Genomic DNA, 20,502 nt, shown 5'->3' with positions numbered 1-20,502 from the left:
TACTCACAGGTACCTATTGACTTGTCCTGCTGACATTGACAAAAGAACTTTTGTCAGCTTGCACTCAGGGACAGACTGGATTATGCACAGAATATACACTGTGATCTTGGGTGTAAGATTGCCTAATTCTGCTTCTGTTGGGATTACTCAAACACCTGTCATAGTCTTATAACAAAAGGGGCTTTTGTGACTCATTTGCTCAAACAATCTTATTTAAGAAGAATCTGAGTTTATTGTAAACTTGAAGTTGTGGTGTGTATACATCGCATCCATGGCATTCTCCCACAACCAGTGGGTTTTGTGGGTGTCTGTCCCTCACAAGCACTGCTTTTTAGACAGTTACCAAATTCTCTTTCTTTCTTTTTAGTCATTCAGAAAAGTCCCTTCCCCATTTTTTTTAATTAACTGCCAAAGATAAAAGTAGCTATTAACACAATGTTAATATTTTTTGAGTCAACTAGATTGATAGGAGAGAAAATCAGCCTGCTTTCAACTTTCAAATGGAACTACTGTTCTAGACTATGGTGTATGAAGTGTTTAGGACAGTGTCTTAGCAAGAGGCTATAGCTCTGTATATATATAGTTCTGGAGAAAACATGCTCTTAAAGATGTAAATGTGCTTTCCCAAGCATGCTTATCACATGAGATGATTTTTTAAGAAGCAGAACACAGGCGCAAAACCAGAAATTCATCTGACATTCAAGAGATACAAAACTTCACACACTGCCGTTAGATATTTTCCACTTTCATTGAGCTACCACAGGTTTATGGCTGAATGGAAGTGCTCCACTGCTTTGGTTTTGAGCTTGAGTAAGATTTCAGATGTAAAAAGTCACTACAAAAGAGGAATTAAGAAAGAGGAATTGTGAAAGAGGAAATGTGGTTGGGTCAGCTACATACCTCCTTGCTGCTAATATAGACACTTTCGGTTGTGTTTGACATGCTTTCTTTTTTCTATGTCATCATCTGTTCAGGTGTCATCTTAGATGGATAATTAGATTTGTTTGTAAGTAATTTTGTAGAAAGGCAAATACCGTTTGAAATTTCAGAAAACCTACCATAAGGGGCAGAAATTTTGAAAACTCTTGAGCTCTGGAAAGTCTGTAGTTCAAGCAAAAATGGTGATTGGTGTAAAATATTACCAGGTAAGATTCCATGGTTTATGTTGTACAAGAGGTTACCAGAGTCTCTTCTACCCTTTGCAGCATTTAAGCCTTGCTCACTGATGTGGTCGAGCTTGATCTGAATTGGGTGCTGAAGCACGGCTCAAAGGGAGTCCATCCAGGCATACAAACCAATGCATTCCTTTCCACAGACATAAATGTGTTGGATTAAGAATGGAAAATATAAGCAAGAGGTTATGTGTAAGGAAAAATCCCAAACAGAATGTGAAAGAGTCAAAAATTATGAAAACAAAGTAGAGTGGGAGAGACACAACCAATTTGTGCTGCAGGTGGCATTTGCTCTTAGAAACAAGGGATTCACAAGCATCACCATGGAGGGGTTGCAGCTCTCCAGTGCACCTTCTCTCTGTAACTTCTCCCAGTCACAAGGCTGGGTGTTCTCCTGGCCTACCCCAAGGACTGGGTCGTGCATCAAGTCAAATTAAATGTGGGTCTCCAAGCAGAAGGAGACTGAATTCCTGCTCCAGATTTGAAGAGGAGGGGAGAAGAGAGGCCAGCAACTGTGCTGAATAAAGCATCTTCTGCTCTTCTCACTATGGTAAAGGACTGATTAAGATACTTCTTTTTGCTTGACATCTTAGAAGGGAAAAATATTTATCATCCAGTCCGACATACAAAGGCAATTAGGAAGATAGGGATTCAGCTGGCTGATGGCAGATGCATAGTACTGAGGTGTAAGTAAATAACAATCTCTCTCTTTTATAGCTTAGCATCAGTTCTGCAAGGATGCACACATGTACACTGTTCCACTGACATGACTACAGGAGCGCAGTGAAACCAATTATGTCCTCCTTGCTCTGGTTATTCTCATGCTAACTCTGCCCTCTGTACTGTCTGTCAGGCTCTTGTCTTCCCTTCCTTGAAGGTCTTCTTCCAAAAATAGAGATACAATTTTGTTCTACACTCGAAGCAACAAAAAATATGGTGAAGGAGATAAACCCAGATGGTGCCAATATATATTTTAAACATCATTTATCAGTCTTTTTGCAGGTTTTTTCTTCATTTCACTCTTTTACCTGCTTACCTGTGATTTACCTGAGTCACTTATTTAGGTTGTGACTTCTTGAAGAAATCATTTTATGTCTTTTTATTATTATCATACTGCAGGCACTGTGGAAACACAGCTGATTATTACTACTTACATCTATGATCTCATGCTAAGAAACTCTTAACATTTTCAAAAAAGGTTACTTCCACACTAAGAAGTTTCAGAAAATTGTATCTGGACTTGCTACATCACAGGTCTGAATTGCAGTGCACTCTGTGTTTATGGGGGGTTTCTGAGCACCTGTTCATTGCTGTAAAATGACTTCTGCCTCATACCTCTGCCCTTTGGTGTTCAGATCGGCTTGTCCTGAAGTTGAGCATCATTATTGTAGGTACAGTTGTACTTAGAATTACATATTTCATCAGGGGATGAATCACTAAATACCATTTATGGAAGTTAATGGAATAAAATTGTTTAATTTGATTCTGTCTTAGAGAATTCATCAGAAAAGATGCTGCATCATTCAGATTGTAAAGAGAAATACTGCTTATAGACGCCTTTGCAAAACAGGCTGCTAAGTGCACTGTTTTTCCTGGACCTTTTGTAGCTTCGTGTTGACTTAAATAGCCAAGCCCTAAATAACCTGCTTTGTTATGAGTCTGTATGGAGTAATTTTTGGTAAGAAGCTAGCTCCTAAAGTACCTATAAGGCTGTTCCCCTTCCTGCGCTCCAGTAATGTTAAACCAGCTGCTTTGCCTCCCAGCTGAATGCGTGGGGGTGAGGCCCATCATCATAACTATAATACCTGCTGCATCTGACTCACTGCAGCTCCTGCTGGGAGAGGTAATAAAATGTGCATTTCTCTGTGCCTGCGAGAGCTGACACAGTGCAAGGAGGATTCACTTCCAAGTTCAAATTTCCTAGCTCTAATTTACCTCCTGCACTCTCTTTGTAATCTTTGAGTAGTGTGGGAGAGTAACTTCAGGTTATGTCTGAGGAGGCTACCTGCAGAAGCTGAAAAAGTCTGAGATCTGTATTCATGCTTTCAGGAGTATTGCTTGGTGGGAGTGTTGTATTCTGTGCTCCACAGGAAAGAGAAAACAAAGCTGAGTATGTCTTGCTCCACAGCACAAATGAGATCTGTGTGAACAAACCCCTGCCTGCAGCACGCCTTTACCCAATGAACATTCAGCAGACAGACACTCACAGTTTTGGTAGAAATCACTGGGGGAGAGAAATGATCTGAAACATTACCATTTACCTTCCAGCTGCAGGTTTGTGTCTTGAATCATTGACATTTCACCTGTAATTTAATTTCTGTTACTAATTAATCGTGGAAGCTCTTTTCCCTAGGCACTAGACCATCAGGCTTTTATGGAGTCTGTCAGTAAATAATATTACTAAACACCCGTGTAGTCATACAGACACTCAAAAAATATATAGCTGTACATACAAAAATAGATATGCTCTTTTTCAAGTTAGTAACATTTAATAACCATCTAGTTACTGTGCTGGGCAGCTGGCTCTAGGTGGCCCTGCTTGAGCAAGGCAGTTGAATGAGATGACCTCCAGAGTCACTTCCATTCTCAATCAGTCAGTGACTCTGTAATATGTTAATTTTCTTTCTTCAGCTCAATCATACTATCCAATGGTATCTTTCAAAATGATTCATCTGTTGGAGTTGACGAAGATCACTGTTTTAAAATACTTCTTTTGTAAATATCCTACAGGGCAGATTTTCAAGTGCTTTAAATTAAAATCGGTGCCTTTGTCTTTTTCTATACTGACTGATATTTTGTTTAAGAAAGCTATTGTAGATCTTATACAGGCAGCTTAAGGATGACATCATTGGATTCAGGAGATTTGTTATATGTTAAAAATATAATCAGATGTATAGGTAATAGCAGGAATTGAAAGAAAAGATTTTTTAAATCCATTTTGATTACTTGTCACATACAGTGGATTCAACAAGAAGCTATATTTCATACCAGGAGGATTTAAATACCAACTTACTCGGTCTGAGAACAAAGAGATTTTCAGTTTACGTGTTCTGTGTACACAGAAGAGGGAGCAGAATGGATTTGTTGTGCTAAAGTCGTGGCTAAGGTGGTGCTGAGAACAGCATAGATAAAGGGCTTAGTGTGGCAACAGGAGAACAAACAACGTTTGTTTATGGACTCCAGTGCACTGCAAGGATGAACCCTGATTAGATGTGAGCCCTACAAAGAGTTTCAGGGGTTTGGTGGAACAGGTACAATTAATCTGTGTTTGGTTGTCAGACTGACTCAGTAATAAGAAAGTTATGTGGGTGTATATGTTTTATCATTCTTAAACTCAAATTACATTCAGGATTATTTAACTGTCAAATAGGATAATTTGATTTACAAATGCCTCAAGCAAATACTCAAGACTGGTTGCATCTGTTGCTTATAGACAGTGAGATCTAACATGCAGGACTCTTTTTCTGTAAGAACTGAGGTATAGATACCACAATCTAATAACTCTTTGCAGAACAGCATTTTAATCTGTTAGCATTTAGAATTTACAAATTACCCAAGGATTATATGACACTATTGATCATATTTTTCCAGAAGTTTTTGAGCTGCTCGATTATTTTTTATCTTACTAATTTGATCTCACACTCATGAGTGTTCTTTCACCAGTATACAAATTAGTTACCAGGATACTGGATATTAAAAAAGTCTACCAGCTAGATATTGGTAGGATGCAGTCAACAGGAAGTTATATGACTTCAAACCCAACAAACAGTGAAATGAATGCTCACCTTTGTGTTTATTGAGCTTAGTCATGAATATTTTAAATAATTTTTAGTAACTGTTCCTTTATATGAAATACTGTGACCTGTTTTTGAAGCAATTTAATGTCATAATAGTTCAATATTCAAATATATGCCTTTAGACATTTTAGCAAGCAATAGCATTTAAAGCTGTGCAAGCAAAAACAATATGTACAATCTGCTGTCATGTTCTAAGATGAAGTGGAACCTGAAGAAAAAACAGCATTATTAGTAGTTCAGTACACTATGGGTTTGAAGAAAAAACAATGTAATGACTCATTACTGCAATTACACACAATTATTCTTCTTATATAACATAGTAATTCTTCTTATGTAATAATAAGTCCTGCAGCATAATACAATAAACACTGAACTGATCAGTGCAGTATGATGCTGAGTATGTAGGCTCAACCCATTTTTATGACATTATCATCCAGTACTAAGACATAAGAAACCAGAAATCCTGTAGAGACTATAAAAGAGCTTTCTTTTCCCAAATGTTTACAAGTAAGGGCAAAATCCTGGTTTCTGCTGTGGTCAGTGTCCATGTTCCCAAAGGAAGCAAGATTTCATTTCAAATGGAGAAAGCAGGAAGATTTTCACCATGATCCCCTTGTCTCAGTTTTCTTCATTGGCCCAGGCTTTTTTCTGAATTCCAGAATTCAGTTCTAGAATGACATATGTGCTGTCAGTAGTCAAGACAAAGAATCTTTTGCTGTATTGTGGAAGTGTTTGTCATATTTTAGATCTCTGAAATGTATTGCATTTGTTATCTCCTTTCCTTTCTCGCCTTTCCCTTATGTATGATACCCCAAGAAAAAAGGTTTGGGGATAAGTCATCCCCCAAACATTTTGCTACTTAAGACTGCTTGATTAACAGTATGTCTGTCCACTGAAATCAGAAATGAGACACAAATCTTAATTCTGTTTAGATGTTTGCAGCCTATGCTTGTCAGTGTGATAAGTTTCATATTAACAGGCTCAGTGTGGAGAGATGCATCCTTATGGATAACAGATCATCAGGACAGGCCAATGGGGAACATTTGTCAATCAATGGGAAAAGCCATTGTTTGTAGGTCAGTTAAGTACTTCTCCAACAAGCTAACATTTACATTACCAAAGAGGAAAGTTTTGGCACTTGTGTTAAAACGTCAGCAAATGAGTGAAAGATAAATTTATTTTTGAAAGTATGTTTGAATCTGCACTCCTCAAGGAACCTAAGGAGATTGCTGTAAAAACTAACATACTTTACCAGCAAAGGTTCTCTCTGATGAGAAGTGGAGCCTGAGACACAGGACATATGAAATGACAAAATTTCTGATGAATTAGGTCGAGAGAATGCCCACAGTAAATCAGTAGCATATAGCAACTTTTTTTTAACGTTTGTTGATTTTATAAGAAAGTTAAATAAAAGGTTTGGTTTGTTTGCATTCACCTTTGTTTTCCAAAAAACTTTCTGTATGTTATATGTAAATATTTTTATTTTATAAGCTTGCTTTCAAAATAACTGGCTAGTATCAAAGTTTTGGTTGTTATTTTTACTCTGAGAGTGTGACAAATCTAGAGAACAAAGGCAGTGTAAGACAAAGCCTTTTCCTTTCTCTTTACTGGAGATGTTTAAAATGGAGACTTAAGGACCAGGGAAGGTGGGCCAGAAGTGTATACCAGAAAAAAAAATAGCAGAAATTTTCATATATTGGCATTGTGATTTTATGTAATTTATGTGTATGTACAATGTCTTTTTAAAGGATAACCTTACTCATTGACCATGTCTGACCAGACCTACCAGACTGTAAACCCTTTTCACATTGCTAGTTATGTTTGATGGAAGGTAGTACTGTCACCTTTCTCCAGAGCTATTTTTACTTCCATTCTTCAGCTGAGCAGCATTTTTCTTCTTCTGTATGCTGAGCAGCTTACATATTTTTTAACATCAGTTTCCTAAGTCTTTTAGTTCATAAGAAAGTTCAGAGACCAAAGAAGTCATTGTTGGAGGCTGAGGCACCACTCAAGTCAGTTCAGATCACTTACATTCAAGTCAGTTGCCTGGAAACACGAATTTTTGAAAACATAGAACTTAGCTGGTTTTAGGAAACTACTTGCTAGAGAATGGAAGGGAGTTGTGTTGGAAGATGTAAAGTTAAGTTTGGAAATTATTGTGAGAAACACAGATTGACGTTCTCTGTTAACCTAAGCCTGCTCAAGTTTAGCTGGCACTTTACTATGTGATTGCATAAATACAGCATTAATGGATGTTGGTTCTTTGAGGGAAAGGGACTCTCCTTATCTGGGTTAAAATAAAGTCCTTGTTTTGCTCCTATAATTAATTTCATTTTATTTTCATGAACATTTTAGGTGTATCAATACATGCATGAAACCATAACTGTTAATGGCTGCCCCGAATTCCGAGCCAGGGCCACTGCAAAGGTAGGATACGTGCAGCTGTTGAAATACGTGTTACCAAAGTGATCCAGTAATTGACTGTGCGCGTGTGTGTTTCAGGTATTCGTGTGTACACTGTAAGAAAATTTAGACATCAGTGGCAGCCCAGAGTCTAGAACCAGTGCTACTTCCCAGGTAACAATCATAATGGAAAATTTCAACCTTTATGCTGCTTCTGTAGCTTAAGAAAAGAGAATGATTTTATGAAATATGATGCTTTTTGAAAAGTTGCTTTGCAAAAGCAAATCTACTAGTTCTTCTATAGCAGTCTGCCTGCAACAACCAATATTTTAATGGACTGTTTTCCCATACATCTCATCCAGAGAGGACACAGTTATTTGGGAGGTAGAAACTAAACAATCAAAATTCCCCTTTTAACTAATGGGAACTGTAGGTACTGAGCAAGTGGTAAGGATGAACAGTGACAGAAATGGCCTGATCAACATTTTATTGATTTTATCCACAGCTAAATGTAAGCCTGGGGCTTTTTTTCTGATACATTGCCTGTTTTAATAAAATACAGTCTCTTTGTCCATGTGGACCTGCCTTTCTTATATCCTAAGACAATGACAGCTATGTTACTGCTGCTGTTGAAATGATGAAGGATTTCACACAACCATGAAAGAACCCATTCTATGTGCCAGTATGAAATATGCTCTGTATTTCATAACATGCAGAAAAATAGATACTTCCAAACAAGAGGGTCCACCATGGCTTTCTTTTTTCCATTATCATTTTGCACAAAACACTGTCTTTTATGTGGTGTAGCAGATTCTATGCAAAATAAATTGCAAAACCCATAAATCTTTTTTAGAGATACTTCTTTATGGTCCCATTCCTGTGAACATAAACTCCCTGAAGTCTTAGTGATCTTCGTGGAACTAAGATCTCTTACTGTTAAGTATTTATGCTCAGAGATTTTAATTTAAACCTGTATCAGAAGAGGAAAGTTGGGAGTGTGTTACAAAATGATTTAAGAGTATTTTAGGGAAGCAAGCTCTATAATAGCAACAAATAACCTAATACACTCTAAATTGCAGCGTATTTTCCATATTAAATAGGACTTTTCTGTAGGCCATTTTTCTTATTTTAACCTTCTGATTGAAAGCTAATGGTCAATGTAAATTTTGCAAGATCTTTTGTTCTATATGGAGAAATGTGTATATGAAATCCTGATGTGTTTACACTGCAGATAAACATAGAAATTATTGCTATGTTATTTAGTAAATGGGGAGAAGTCCAATTAGTGTTTCCCATTCTCATTTCTTACTCATATAGAACAGCAGGTTACAGAGCAATGTTTCAATAGTGCAATATTTCCTGGTTATTTCTGGGCTGTCTGCATTTCATTCTCCTAGTGCATTCATGTCTAACATAATATGTATGCATGATGAGAAGTTCTGCATGTGCAAAAACATGTAATTTGGAATGATCCATTATATCACATCATCCACTAGCTTCGATTAAGCATAAGCATTATAGGACGCTCAAAAATATTAGTGTGATGCAAAATTGTTCTAGCAGTTTGAACTACAAACACATTTTAAAAATGATAAAATATTCTCTTAATCTTTATTTGATGGTTTATTAAGATCAATAAGTAAGAAAATGCTTGTAGAGAAAAATAAAGTATAAATGTCATATTTTCCTGGATGCAAGCTTTACAGTATGTTACTTTACTTTTTTTCCCCCCTGGAATAAGTTAAACAATCTAGATTATTGTAATTGATTTATGTAACTGTTGTTGTCTTAAGATTTAATTTTTTCCATAAAAGTTTTGACAGAATTATATAATATAAACCTCCTATTCCTGTTCCAGAAGTTACTTAGTTTGCAAGACTTCAAAGACTTCACAAAGATTATAAACTAAACTTTTAATTTAATAATATAATCTGATCATTTAAAATAAATAATTCTATAACTCTGAAAGCAAAGCAGAGAGTTAAAAATTCAGTTCATCCACCTAATTTCAACTAGGAACACGTTAGAGATTCCATTCTCTTATCCCACAGGGATAAATTTTCTCCCTGTGAAAAGGCAAAGAAGAAATGCACTAATGATCATAAGGGGGCATCACCACAGAGTAAGGCTTCCTGGTGCCAGCTTCCGGCTCTGCTGGTAACTTTCTGTATTATCTTTGACAAGTCATCTATTTGTTCCTCTGTTTATTCCTTTATTTCAAAAAACATTGGCATAGAACTTAGTTTTTAAAACATTTTCAGGTAATCAGAGAATGTCATAATAAGATCCTGAAATGTTTTCACAGGAAGGAATTCTTCCTGCAAATGAACAACAAAGTGTCTATCACTGTTACCCTTAAATAGCCAAATCAGTCATTTTTTTTCTTCCAGGCAACAGTTGCTGCATTTGCTGCGAGTGAAGGCCATTCACACCCGCGAGTGGTGGAGCTGCCGAAGACTGAGGAAGGCCTGGGCTTTAATGTCATGGGAGGAAAGGAACAAAATTCACCTATTTATATTTCTCGTATCATTCCTGGAGGAGTGGCAGAAAGGCATGGTGGGCTCAAACGTGGGGACCAGCTGCTTTCAGTTAATGGAGTGGTATGTGGAAATTTGATAGAGCTTTTATATGGATTCAATTCATCTGGATTTTCATTTTTCACAGCTGTTCTAACATTGTGATTTAAAATGCAGCCACACGAAACAAAAATAATTAGTTCTGTGAGAGACCTTCAGTGTGCGTTTGTGGTGCAGTGAGGCAGAGCTCCACCAACAATTTTGTGCCATTATAATTTCTGTTGTAATGGAGAGTGCTTGAAGAGCTTCATTTCAAATCCACACCACCTGCCTAATTTACAAGAAACCTATGTCCTTAATGATAATTGATAATTCTGTAAATCCGTCTTGCAGTAAAAGCTTAATAACAGAGCATCGTTCTTTCATTTAGTAGCCTTCAAGGCACACAGCCCTTTCCAAGCACAATGATGACACAATGGCACTTCTGTAGTCTTGTGACATTCAAAGGCTCTGAACACATAAAATTGAAAGAAATTTGGTAAGCACATTTGGTGCTGATTTGCAGTGGAGGGTGCATTCTACATTTCTTTTAGTGATATTCATCCAGCTGTGATGTCTTTGTCAGACAAATCAACAGTACAAATGCTCCCATACAGGGAGCATGTATGCTTGGTAAAATGGTACATTTTTTTCATGGTCATTTTTCATGTAAATCAAGCTGGAGTATTTTGGTGTAATTTCACTGTGAATGTCAACATGGAGGTAAAAAAAAAAAAAGGGCTGTTGGATTAGAGGACACATAAGGCTCTGACTCCATGACACAGGTTTAATTCTGCCATTACATTACTTTGTAAAAGAGCACACAAAGCAAAATGAAAGTATTGAAAAGATTAGAATACTCATTCACATAACCTTACCCTTCCCTTTGTGAACATGTAGTCTTTTTCCATGCAAACTTCCATCTGACCTTGTATTTAAATACATCAAAGGCACAGAGTAGCAGTTTCTAAATTCAGTCAGAAATCTAAGACTTTAAAACTTAAATTTCTTCGTTGTTGCAAGGTGAAAAACAATAAAAATATTCTATGTTTTCATCTATTTCTCTCAACACTAGCTATTTCCTTTCTCTTGTAACAAAATATTAGGGTAATACTTCAGACAGACTTTTTACCACTTCTTCTATCAATTATCATGGTCTCAAAAGAGAAGTGCTATTTCTGAAAACTTGCTTGTACCAAATAGCAATAAGAAAGGAAAGAAAAACCCACTGAAAAGATTATTTAGCCTTCAATGAAAAGAACTCAATGGAATACTTTAGGAAGTTGGTTGCTTAAACTTCACACTGATTTAAAGTTAATCAGAGAATTTTGTGGTTGTTTTTTTCAACAAGGGATTAAAAAGGTGAAAATAGTTTCAATTTACTAATTGATGGGTGGTTCTTGAAAAATCCTTTTAGTGTCAACAGTATCTAGGCAAAGACCAGAGAGGAAAGTGGTGAACATTCAGATATCAAGCTATATTGAATTTGACCCTCTTGTCACCTCTATTTTATGATTCTCCAGTCAAAAATTTGATGTGTGCACTTTAGAATATCTATTTAGGTGATGCAGCAAAAAACACAGTACAAAATTCCCAATTGCATGTGGACACAAGAGAAAGTTGCTTTAGAGATGCAAAAGAAGTATTTTTGTATTCAGAGTGTAAATGACAGAATTCAAAGCTTGAATTCATGTTGATACTTGAAACAATCACAGAATCATAGCACAGTTTGGGTGGACCGATCCAACCTGACTTTGAACTTCCAGGGATGGGACATCTCCAAGTTCTCTGGCAACGTGTTCCAGGGTCTCACCACCTTCACAGTAGTGAGCAACTACTGCTCATAAACCAGTCTTGGGCTAAAGAATCTCGCACAATATAATTTGTAAAAAGGCAAAAATTACAGAAGTGATTATTTGTTGCAAACAAGCTTGAGGCAGCACAAAAATAATCTAAATTTAGCATTGTTCACTGGGACATTCACTCTGTGGTTCTCTTAATTTAGCTGGAGAAAAGCAAATAATGTACAGTATGTACAATAGAACAGACAGTTCAGTGGTGGGACATGAAATGAAATATCTGTAACTTGTTTGTGCTCAATCACTGATGGTTATCCAACTTTATAATTAGGAACATAAAATTAGAGCTGTGTGTTCAGAATCCAGATTTGTTGTCCCAGCATGACTGGGTAGAGTGTTCCTTGAGCTGTTTCACTGCATGTTAAAAAACAGTGTTTTCTCATTATGCTGAGGATTTTGTAACATACTTTTGTCCCACACCCCCTAAAAATAAAGGAAATTGAAAGCAGTAAGCCCTGCAGATGGCTTGACAAAAACACTTGCTGGTGCCTGTTGATATCTGGCAAAGATTCTGCATTTGTCAGATACCTTGTGTGAGTCAGATACAGAAAGGATGCAAAATAGATTTATAATGACTAATTTGTCAACCAAGTATTTCTGTAGGGATACCTAATGGAAATATTCTTCTTAGTCTCCCAACTTGTGGTCTAGCAGATGTTCTTTTTGTCTTCAGGAAAGTGAATTTTTTTTCTTCTAGATTTATGGCAAGTCTGTGAACCAGGATAGAGTAATTGTTGGTATTTGCCCACACAATATTTGCAGTTCTTTCAGCTGTTCTTGTCTGTATAATGTTTTTCAACCTTCTCTTTCATGCAATCTGCCAATGCAATAGTGGAAAAAAGGAATAAGTGTATATAAGTATATGAAATAAAAAATTATATGTTAAGTAAATATATACTTTCAAAAACAATTTTACCCATTAGGTGGGCAGTTCTAAAGTAACATGAGTGAGTCAGATCCTTGCAATGTGCCCCACCAGCATAATCCAGTCAGCAAAGCACCTTCTAGAGGAATGACCGATACCAGCAGGAGTCCTTTGCCAGCCCAGCCTTAGAGGTTTGCAGAGCAGAAGCATTCCAACAGCAAAACAACTCCCTTTGCCCTTTCTTTTCCTGCTCTATTCCACTTCTGCAGCTGTTGTTAAGCAGGTAAAGTTTTTGTAATACTTTGAAAACTGGAGTGCAAGCAGCAAAAAAGACACTAAGAGCAAGTTTAACCATCATATTAATAAGGGTTGAAAACTGTGGTTGTCAAGATCTGAGTGAGGTGTGTTCAGAGAGCAGGATTGGTATTTAGCATCGCTATTGGTTTGCCATTGGTTTTGTCCCCTCTTTGCTTATGGCTCAGAGCATTAGGCTTAATTCTGCATCGTTACCATTCAGATCAATGGTAGTTTTCCATTGACCTGGATAGCAACAAAGTCAAACCCTTCATTTCTAATTTAAAAATACTGTCTAAACTGGAAGAACAAGGCTGGGCACAACCAGGAGAGAAAACAAACAAGCATGAATTCAATGCAGTTTGCTAGGTTGTTGAATGGTGTATTAAAACACCCCATCTTATTATTCCCCTACAAAACAATCACAATTTCTTATTGGTGTTAATAAGAAACATCCAGCATTTTGCAAGCAAAGAAATGTTTCTACTGCATGAAGCTTGGGAGGTTACAGTGTTTGTTCATAGCCTATTTTAGTTCATGCTGTTGCACAGCAAAACCGAAATGACACCACTGAATATTCTCTCATTTCCTCTGAATGTCCATGCCATGCCATTCTGACCATGATTTACAAGCAAAAAAGGAAATATAAAACAATGCCAAATTTTGTACACTTTCTCTCAAGATTTATATTTTCAAAATACATACGAGTTTTAAAACACAGCAGGTAGTAAAACTTTGGTTTATTTTAAATGGGAAGAAAAAGACTTATTTTTAGATTATCTAAAGCCCATGTGAAGGTTACAGATGCTCAGGCTATTGGGTTTTTTTCTGTGCAGAGATACATTTGGTTTTGAAATATGTCCTACAACAAGTGGACAATTGTGCACCATTAGAAAATTTTTCCCTTTTTCTTAAGGTGTGTAACAATGCACATGCCTAAAAGGCATATGATTCCAGTCAGTCCACTTAATGATAGAAATTGAATACTCTATTTAACAGCTGAGTCACCTTCCTCTTTTGGAAATTTACTGTTCCAAACAGCAATAGCATAGAAGTCAGGGCTTGAAAATTAATACATGCCCAGCAGTGCATAAGTCTTAATGCTTTCTTTTTAGTGGCCCCTTAAAAAATGTAAGGTGTGGAAACTGCGTAAAACTCTGCCACACTTTCCATATGAAAAAGACACAGCTCTGGATCAAAGCATCATTTTCACTCTTAAATCTGTTCTCCCTGCTCGCAGAGTGTGGAAGGAGAGCACCACGAGAAGGCGGTGGAGCTGCTGAAGGCGGCCAAGGACAGCGTGAAGCTGGTGGTGCGCTACACTCCCAAGGTGCTGGAGGAGATGGAGGCTCGCTTCGAAAAGCTGAGAACAGCGCGGCGCCGGCAACAGCAGCAGCTGCTCATTCAGCAGCAGCAGCAGCAGCAAACTACACAGCAAAACCACATGTCGTAGGTGAGAGGATTCAGTGTTCTTCCCTAGAGTGCTCTGGCAGCACCCCACCTGGGCCAGCCGCTTCCAGGGTCTGTCAGGGCAGCGTCTGCTGCCAGAGCCCATCTCAGCCCCAGACAGGAGCAGGGCAGCCCCCGCCCTGGGCACCTGCCTGGGGATGGAGATGGGCTGGGGCATGAGCCCACAGTGCCCCCCGTGGCTGGGCAGGGCAGGGCTATGGGGAGCTGGAGACTGGCCCTGCTGGGGCATTGCTGGGACAGGAGATGGCAGCCCTAGTGCCTGACATGAGGCCCTGGGCTGTGCACAGGATGGAGGGAGCCCCAAGGGGGGCAGTCAGGGGCCTGGAGGTACCCTTGGGGACCCAGCCAGCACATACTGCCAGGATGAGCAGAGCTCATTCTTTGGTACCTTTCCACGTGGTTTTTCCCTGTAAAGATGCACTTTGACAACAGGTTAAAGGCACTGGAAAATTCTGGAGCCAGTTTCCAACTGATAACCCTGAGATCAAAAGCCACTATGCACTTCTGGCTTATCTATAAGTGAATGGAGTCCTGGGAATGTTTTTTATTTAATATTAACAACCAGAGCATTTATGACAAGAATGTGCCACCAGGTTTAGACAGTTTAAAGCATTTTCAACTAATCTGTTACCACTCTATAATGAAACCTCAAGATTTGCTGGTGGTAGGTGAAGAAAAGTCTTTGAAGCCTCTTCCTTGCCACAGGGAACACTTACTTCATTCTGGTCACTCTTCAGGGCACCTCTAAGTGCTTGCTTTTGGATACAGTTTGGTAGGAAGTATTTCATTCACTCTTAACTGACATTCAAAATCACAATAACTTCCAAGAGGCTTGCAAGTCTCCCAGTGGTGTGTGAGGTTCAGAGGTTCTCTGCATATGCAGTTTTTCTGAAATCAGTGAGTTTGTGCTATGAATACATTTATAGATATGCTCCATTTGCCTAAATAAAATCAAGTAGGATGATTTAAATCTCAACCCTCATCTCATAGCTGTTTGTTCCCAAAACAGTATACATGTACTGAAAGAGTCAGTAAGTGACTCAGAAAGTCCCCAAATGGTCAAAATCTGAAGCTCCCAGTGATGGTCCTATCGTCATCAGTGCTGACACTGACCTCTGTTGGTAATCAGGGGAAAACACCCACCTTGTAAACACCCTGTCCTGTGACCACCAGTATTCCAGATTTGTTGGGGCAAACAAGGGCCCTGAGAAGGTTTTGAATTCCACTCAGAGCCTCTACTCAGACAAGAGGTTTAAACAGTAGTATTTCATGAAGTAAGTGTGGGATTTCTAAGTAAACCAAGGCCATTGCAGGAGACAGACATACACATGAAATTTTTAATTCTTTTCAGTTGCCTAAATCATTTCATTAGCAAGTAAGGAATTTTTGCTAATTTTAAATTGAAAGGGAGAAATGGCAAGCAGAGACAGCCACCAGCTTAATTCCTCAATTTTTTCTGCTTGCTCTGAGCAATGTGTTTCTTTAATTCTAGGTTGTTCTCGAGAAAGAAGAAGCCTCAATCAAGAGTTCAGTAATCAGGCAACCAGAGCTGTACTCTTCCAGCAAAAGAAAACAACTACAGGAACATGAAACAGAATTCATCTGGAGAATGTACAGTACCAGACTAAAGTGAGTTGTAGGGAGGGCACCATCATGGTAGGGCTTTTCAGCACACAGTGGTCACAGATACATTTTGCTTCTGTGACTCTGTTCCCAGTGAGAACAGCATGATTGGTAAACCCTATGAAACAGCGAAGTCCAGGGCTTCCAAATAATTCTGTTTGATCTCCTCTTGCACTCCTAACTCTGACAAATTTCTAGTTGGCTTTCTCTAGGCACTGAAAGTTTTGTTTAGGGAGGTTAAGATTGGCTGCTGTTGAGAGCAGGATCTTTCTCTACAGTTATCTCCAAAAATGAAAAACATCAGTTCAAAATTTTGCCACAGACATCAAACTTGTACATCTCCTTCATAACCACTTTGTACTATATCTGGTAGAGCTGTTTTAACCTAACTTCCTGTTTATAATTTTCAGATTTCCCTCTGGAAATAGCAATTTACTATATTTATAAAGTATTCCATTTGTAGAAGCAATTGGCTTTTTACTCTTGGTGTTTCCATATATTTTATTATGCATCAACAGAGTGAAAAAGTTTTAGGTCAACTTTAATTTTATTAGTAGTAAAGTTAGGGAAGCCTAGAACTGTATTTTTAAACGTAGGTATTGCTTGTATCTATTATAGTTACTATTCAGAAATCTATAACTGGATATATTATATATTTATTCAATAAAATATATATTGTCTGAATGTACCTGTTAGAGAAGTAGGGTCTTTGCTTAGCATGTAATGCAAATGTAGTAAGCTAATGTTAGCAAAAGACCAAGCTTTGTTTGGCAGATATTACTGTGATAGCATAATCTCTGCACTTCTGTATTGTTTAATTTATTTTCCAGTCTAATGTTAATATATTTTAGAGAGGAGGAAATGTAAGTTGTTTCTTTTAGGACTCACATTATCATTTAAATCAATTTGAAATTACAGTCTGACTTTTTTTTTTTTAATTAAACTGAACTGGAATGTGCAAGCAAAATCTGTAAGTTCTTAAGTTTACATGTCTGCTTTTCCAAAGAAGATAGTCAAAGCTGGAGGGCCATAAATGTCATCTGCTTTCAAGAAAATAAGAAAATGGATTTTCAAGTCCTTAAAAAAAGATCATTTTTACATGCCTTCTGTGCTTCATTAGAAAAGACTTGGGGGAGAAAAGGGGATTAGGGGAAAACCATACAGTCATTGCATGTTGGAAACTCCTGCTGATGTCAGTGAAAGCTCAGTAATGTGCAGAATGGAATGTACAAATGGTCAGAAACAGTGTTCTGGTTGTGAACTTGGAACAAAGTCAGAAACAATTAATATACTGGAGGGTCTATTCTCAAACAGAGAGAGACAAAGCAAAACAGGGTTAATTGGCAGCATCACAGCATATGTTAGAAACCAAATGCAGGCTAGCCAACAGACTTGACAGTGTTTGATCAGTGTAAGTAGCCATTGAAAGGAAATTACTGTATGTTTAAAACCAAACAGCATGAATTCATCTAGAGAAGCCTCGTTTTGTACAGAGAGGTAATTATATTCCGTAATCATTGGTGACAATATCAATTAAGAGCGTGGAGCTTGAGAACTACCAGAACTGAAGATAAATATATTGTATTGTGCTCTGCACGGTGTCTTTTTATACTTAATAAAATTGTATGTACCTATTTTAAAACTGTTCTCAAACAGGCATTGCTGTTAATACTGAAAGTTTTTAACTTGCTATTATGACTGCATATAACTGTCTTGTATCTCATCAGTATGATTTGGACTACCCTGATAGCTGCATTTTCAGAGACCGAGTATTCAGATCTAGTCAGCCCACTGTACTGCATTTTCCCAAACCGCCTCTCTACCTCCTTCCCTCCTCTTCCTCAAAAAATTTGAGTGGAATGTGCTGATTAATAAATTTCAATAATAGACTGTCATTCATATAGAGAAGCATATAAAATTCATTTTCATATATTATTATTCAATAAATTATTTATACACATTAAAATTAACATTCTAGTCTTCACCAACATTTAACAGTAAGAACTGTCAATGACTTTGAAATGAAAACAGGAAGAAATAGCTTTCTGTTGCTTTTCATGCCCCTTACTGATCAATAAAACATACAGCTACGTAGTCACAAAATAACCACTGTCCCTAAGCCTGTGATATGGTTTTGGATTTTAGTCAGTATTTTCATTTATGATTTAAATGTATTTAGTCCTGATTTAACATGTTACTTCCACGTGTGCACATGAGGTGTATTAGTATTCAGAAGAAGTGCAGGGAAGACAACCCTTTCCACATGTAGGTCTGCAGCTATTTATATATTTTTATATTTTATATAAAATACATATTTTATATGTATTTTAACTGATTGGTCTCCTGGCATTTGCTGTTACACTACACTAAACTGATATTCTTTCAGTCAACTTAGTGAGTTTTATTGCCTATATTTACCTTTGGGGCTCTCCCTCATGTTTCTCTGCAGTGGGAGCAAACTGAGGTTGAAGATCCAAGATGCCTTTTTTGTCTCTTTACTGCAGTAGCCAAAGGAGTGTTTACACACTCTTGCATCACATTCACTTACACCAAAGTTCCAGATGCGGGATCTAATTATAATAGAGATTTAGTGTTGGTGGTATTTACTTAGTGAAGTTGATGGCTCTGCTGTGCTAGCCATAGCTTTTCTGTTTGTGTTATTTGATGTGACTGGCACTTTATAAAGTATTGAAGAACTCCATAGTCTTTGATAAAGCAAAAAGCTCACCAGCTTGAATTTCAGAATTACGCAGAAAAGTGTCTGGAAGTACTAACGACCATTCCACACATAAGCAGTGGATTATTAGCTAGAAGCAGTACTGTCCCTACAGAAGTATTAGTGAAACCGTTTCCATATCCAGCGTCTAATAAAACAAAACAAATTTCTAAACCTGAGAGTATTCTGGGACAGTTTGCAAGAATGTGCTGCCTGCTGTACACATCTGATGAGACATACAGCTCATTGTGCTTAGCCATGAGAAGGTCAGGTTGAATTAGGGATGTGCTCAAACAGTCTTGCAAGCAGACCCATGTTAACCCTGCTTGTCCATGAAGTAAATGCAGTCTGAATGAGCATAAAGATTTAGATACATGTTTGATGAATTCATTGTCTCTACCTTCAGCTGTCCAAAATCAAGTTGGAGGTATCGATTAAATGTGATTCATTTCACCTGTCTCTGACATGCATCCTAAAATATAGTTAGGCATTCTGTTAAAAACATCATAAGCAGAGCCACTACTAAACAACTTAAACTACTAGCTTGGAATAAATAATGGCTTTTAAGGGGATGTTGCTGCTACACTCATACACAGCTTTGAAATAACAAATAAAAAGTCCCCAGTGTTTGAATCCCCTAATCTTAAACTTCTACATGGATAGCTAAGACAACCCAGAGGCCTTGCACATGTTCTGCTTTGTAAGGAGGCTCCTGTCACTACAGATGTATGTTCTGAACCGTTCTAAGAAATTTAAGAGCTCAGCACAGGTATTGCTAGCAAAATGCTTTGGTTGTGGTGCACACAGGAGCAGATTGTAACAAGCTTCAGCCTGTGAATGCTAATAGCAGAAGTCTGTACTGCCACCCCAGCACTGGGCTAGCGTGTGTGCATTTTACAATACCTGCAACCAGAAAGATGAACTATTGATTTTGATTTCTGTTTACAATCAGAGGTGCACAAAAATGACAACCATTAAACTTCCACCGTAGGGATTTGGCATAAAAAAAGTCATAGCAAAACTTGCCCAGTTCTGAAATCTAAAACCTGCAGCTATCTAGGATTAAGCAAAAAGATTACAAAAGCAGATGTCTAAAAGGAACAGCCAAGATCCAAGAGGAAAAAAAGTCACATAGGAGTTTAACCTCTGATTATCTTTCCATTTGCTTTCTTATAGTTGTTTTCACATATTCTTGTCAACTCATCGAGCACAAGAAAAGTATATGCTTCAGCAATTGCAATTCCTTTGGTCAAAATCAGAAAGAGCTGATAAGGTAGAGGAGTAACTGTTCCTTCCTCTGTCTGAGATGTGTGAAGCTGTTCTGTAGCATCTCTGTGCGGCAGGCGGAGCTCTCAGCTGAAGGACCGTGCCAAGGGAGACGCCTAGTGTGCAGCGATGCTCATGGCACCGAGAGCTGCTCGCTCTGCCGTCGCTGCTGCGGGCTTCTCTCCTCCCAGCCTTGCAGAGCTGCACACAGAGCTGCACTCTGCCGTCGTTCAGCGTATTGCCACACATTTTACAGTGAGTGGACAGTTCAGAACTGAACTCCATTTATATGTAGAATAACGCCACAAGAGTTAACTCCCAGTGTTGAGAATGGCAAGTAGCATAGGATTATGGCAATAAAGGCAATATACTCTTACCTGGGTAATAATTTTAGGGTTAATGTAAATATTAACATGGTATTGGACTGCACACAGGGTCTGATCCCACTTCACCTGCTGTTGCTGCTGCTGAAGATTATACAT

General features: G+C 37.9%; 1 protein-coding gene across 2 annotated transcripts in view; it reads left to right on the top strand.

Annotated features, from left to right (window-relative positions):
* LIN7A (lin-7 homolog A, crumbs cell polarity complex component) overlaps nucleotides 1–17,688 on the top strand; it is a 46,442-nt gene extending 28,754 nt beyond the window's left edge. Inside the window, exons 3-6 of one of the 2 annotated variants that reach the window (XM_064702009.1) lie at nucleotides 7,325–7,396; nucleotides 9,763–9,972; nucleotides 14,186–14,398; nucleotides 15,908–17,688. In XM_064702009.1, coding sequence (XP_064558079.1) covers nucleotides 7,325–7,396; nucleotides 9,763–9,972; nucleotides 14,186–14,398 — 495 coding nt within the window. In that variant the 3' untranslated portion in view covers nucleotides 15,908–17,688. The remainder of the gene's footprint in view (nucleotides 1–7,324; nucleotides 7,397–9,762; nucleotides 9,973–14,185; nucleotides 14,399–15,907) is intronic. The other variant, XM_064702010.1, reaches the window with a different exon arrangement.
* The last annotated feature ends 2,814 nt before the right edge of the window (nucleotides 17,689–20,502 follow it).

Source organism: Zonotrichia leucophrys, chromosome 1A, assembly GCF_028769735.1.
Source record: "Zonotrichia leucophrys gambelii isolate GWCS_2022_RI chromosome 1A, RI_Zleu_2.0, whole genome shotgun sequence".
Taxonomy (NCBI): domain Eukaryota; kingdom Metazoa; phylum Chordata; class Aves; order Passeriformes; family Passerellidae; genus Zonotrichia; species Zonotrichia leucophrys.
Note: the sequence above shows the minus strand (reverse complement) of the source record. Positions and strands in the feature narration are given on the sequence as shown.